The sequence below is a fragment of the Penaeus chinensis genome, chromosome 1 (genome assembly GCF_019202785.1).
Source record: "Penaeus chinensis breed Huanghai No. 1 chromosome 1, ASM1920278v2, whole genome shotgun sequence".
Lineage (NCBI taxonomy): Eukaryota > Metazoa > Arthropoda > Malacostraca > Decapoda > Penaeidae > Penaeus > Penaeus chinensis.
In genome coordinates, this window is record NC_061819.1 from 37,470,786 (window position 1) to 37,474,165 (window position 3,380).

Sequence of the window (3,380 nt, forward strand, 5' to 3'; positions counted from 1 at the left end):
AAATATATTTTTTCTGTAATTATATGTATATTTCTCATCTTCATAATAGATATTACAATATCTACAACTTGAAAATCATCTACACATATAAATAGCACCTTCTTTCCCTGATTAGTCATTAATCATTTTACTTTGAAGTTTCTTACAATATATAAAAATAACTACATATATAGACATATATTTAAGACACACCTCACGCAATTTCACCTTCTAAGTTAATGCTCCTAAAACTGTTTTGAGTTATCACTGAAAGCAAATTCATTACTGTCAATGTAACCCATGTAATGTGACCTATAGTGAAGTTCCTTTGTACTTTAAAGTCCTGAAATCCTGTTCTATTTACATGGAGTTGACAAGATAACAGTTTGTTCACAAGTATCCAAGTTAACTTCTCCGTTAAGATTACCCACACACAAAACGATACAGTAAAACTTGTATTAATTTTTAAGAATTACAAATTCAAAATAAGATTTCTCTGTATGTTTAAATCAAAGCACAATTACTCAATAGTTTTACTGAACAGAATATCTGCCCTATTTAATGATATGGTATGGTAATGAAGATGCAGCTGGTCCTTAACATCCATGAGAGTCACCTTCCTAAAACCCTTGTAAACATTAAAATTTTGCAAAAGCAATGTAGAACAAGACAACATATTCACTAGACCATCCTAGAGTTTTTTTTTTTTTCTCTCTCTCTCTCAAATAACTGTGATTTAATAGCTCTCTGGAAGTATTTCCATATTTTTAGGTCCTGTCTACTTTTGACAGGAGTATTTTGATCTCTTGTGACAGCACCTTTTGATCTTTTAATACCTTTCAACACATATCTCAGTCAAATTTCCTGGATTTTCGGTTGTGAATACTGAACTTGCAAATGTTAAATGCCAACTGTACATATATATAAGTCAAAAACTGATTTTTAATGGTAATGATGATTATGTAACTGTGCATAAATCAAACAATCATGATACAAATAATTCTGGGTATCATCTCATGCCATTAATATCAATCAGTTTCTTAGAATCATTTGAGCAATAACATACAATTTGTAATGGTGCATAATTGTCACCAAAGCTGATTTAAAATAATTGCTAGTAATTTAAATAACCAATAACTGGAAATTTCTACAATTATGCAATGTATAAAGTATCTTTAAATCTTTCCCTAAAATGAAAATTGACATGCATAATTCAATAAATCAAGAAAAGTCAAGCATCTTATGTAGAGACAAACATAACTCTTACAAAAAATACAGAGAAATAATAAGTATGTTTGTGCATGGAAGTTTGGTAAATAAATCCTAAGTACCCTGAGTGACCGAACACTAGTTAATTGTACGTTAAAAATGGATGGAATACTATCAGTAAAACTCAAAACAAATAACTGTAAAAGTATAGCACACTTTGATAGCTTCTTCATTAGCTACACTATATGCAAATGCACACATAAAATCAAATTGGAGGACTATCTCTGCATCATACAACTTCATTTCCATTCTTTCAGTAACTAAGAAAAATTAGATTCACATGCTGAGTCCCCCTGTAACTTCAATACAAGTACCAGTCATATAGCTGCTCTTGTCTGAGAGAAGGAAGGCCACAACTTCTGCAATTTCTGATGAATGAGAACAATTTACCAATTAATTATGCAACATATCCAGTGCAAATGTGATGTAATTGACATGACCTCAAACTACAATATCAAAAGGCTTATACTAAAAATTGAGTTGCCATTACCATGAAAATAAACAATAACGGAGAAACTGTAGTACTATAAAAATCAAAATCAAACTGGAAAGGAAAATTCATTCACCTTCAGGCTCTGCCATTCTATGAAGAGGAATCAGCTTCAGCAACTTCTCAATGACTTTATCAGGGACGGTTGCAGTCATTGCGGTTTTGGTGAAGCCCGGCAGAACACTGTTGACACGTATACCCAGTCTGGAAAACAAAGATGTAGACATTCCTGTCTCCTTTTTCCCCAAAAATATGAAGACAAATGCCCTTTTCTGAATCATGGAAATTGGTATTCTGTGCTTCACTGCATTATATGCATTATATACTAATATCTTGATAACTGCCATTGAATGCTAAGTACCCTGTGTTTTTTATCTTCATAAAAAGTAAATTTAAATTATAATTTATATGTCCCTTTTAAGAGGTAATGGAAGTGTCAGTTTATATGAATTCTTTGATAATGATGTAATTTTCATATACATTTTCTATAGCAGGCTGATGAAGTCTGCAACTGAAAATTTGACAACTCTGGGCATCAGAGTCTTTAACTATTGTCTTAACTCATTTGCCTCATTTGTAAAATCATGTAATTTATATTCTTTGTAGTTTAATAATTTAATCATGCCTATATATTGGTTAATGAGAAGCTGTCTCTAGTGCAAACACAGCCTTCCCATTTCATTTATTGGGAGTGGTTACCTGCTTGGCCTAACTGACACTCTAAGCCTTCAGTCTCTATTTACATGTATTTATCTTGTTTCAAAATCTTTATCTAGCAAACTTCATTTTTCTTCAGTATTAACAAATTCTATTCATATAAAAAATTAAGGACTTTCCAGGTTCTAATTCAGAATACGGGTATGAAACTTCATCTTACAAGTAGAATATATAATAGACAATGTAAACTTTATAATGTAAACTTTATGTTCTACGAAGTTAAGAAAATTTACTAAAATTAAATGCCGTATCATTTTCCCTCAGCTGTCAGAGAAATTGAAAGTATGGAGAACGTACATCTTGATGGCTATACTCACTTGGCTAGTTCTCTTGCTGCTGTTTTAGTCAAGCCATTGACAGCAGCCTTGCTCGCTGCATAGTTGCACTGGCCAAGGTTTCCAGTCTTCCCAACAATACTAGACAGATTTACTATGGCTCCTTCTTTCAAACCATGTTCAGCAAGTGTGCCTGCTACCAACTGCATGACTAAAAAGGACCCCTGAAATAGAGGAGGCAAATCAAGATAAACAACAGATAGGAATAGACTGTCATAAAATCCAATGAATGTTTTTGTTTTGTAAATATACAGAAACACACATGTGTATACAGTAAATACACACGTTAACGAAATGTATAAAAATATTCAGATAAAACATTCCTCAACCACTCTCTGTAATGAAATATGTAAAAGAATTCAACTAAAATATGTACCAACCACTAACAATACAAACATCGAACCAGTTGTAAACCCACTATTTCAACATCAGAATAAAATGATCTCTAGACAAATACCTTAACATTCACATCCAAAACTTCCATGAAGGAATTCTCATCCATCTGCAGCAGGAAGTTATCTCGGGTGATGCCAGCAGCATTGGCCACAAGACTTGGAGGAGCACTGTACTTCTCTACTGATGCCTTGATT

At 32.5% G+C, this 3,380-nt stretch overlaps 1 protein-coding gene across 1 annotated transcript; it reads right to left on the reverse strand.

The window, feature by feature from the left end:
• Positions 1–99: 99 nt before the first annotated feature.
• LOC125025320 (estradiol 17-beta-dehydrogenase 8-like) lies at positions 100–3,380 on the reverse strand (the record flags this gene model as incomplete). The annotated part of the gene is given in 4 exon segments (XM_047613302.1): positions 100–1,616; positions 1,815–1,942; positions 2,773–2,954; positions 3,248–3,380. Coding segments are annotated over 4 exon segments (535 nt in total), but the record flags the coding sequence as incomplete, so codon positions are not given.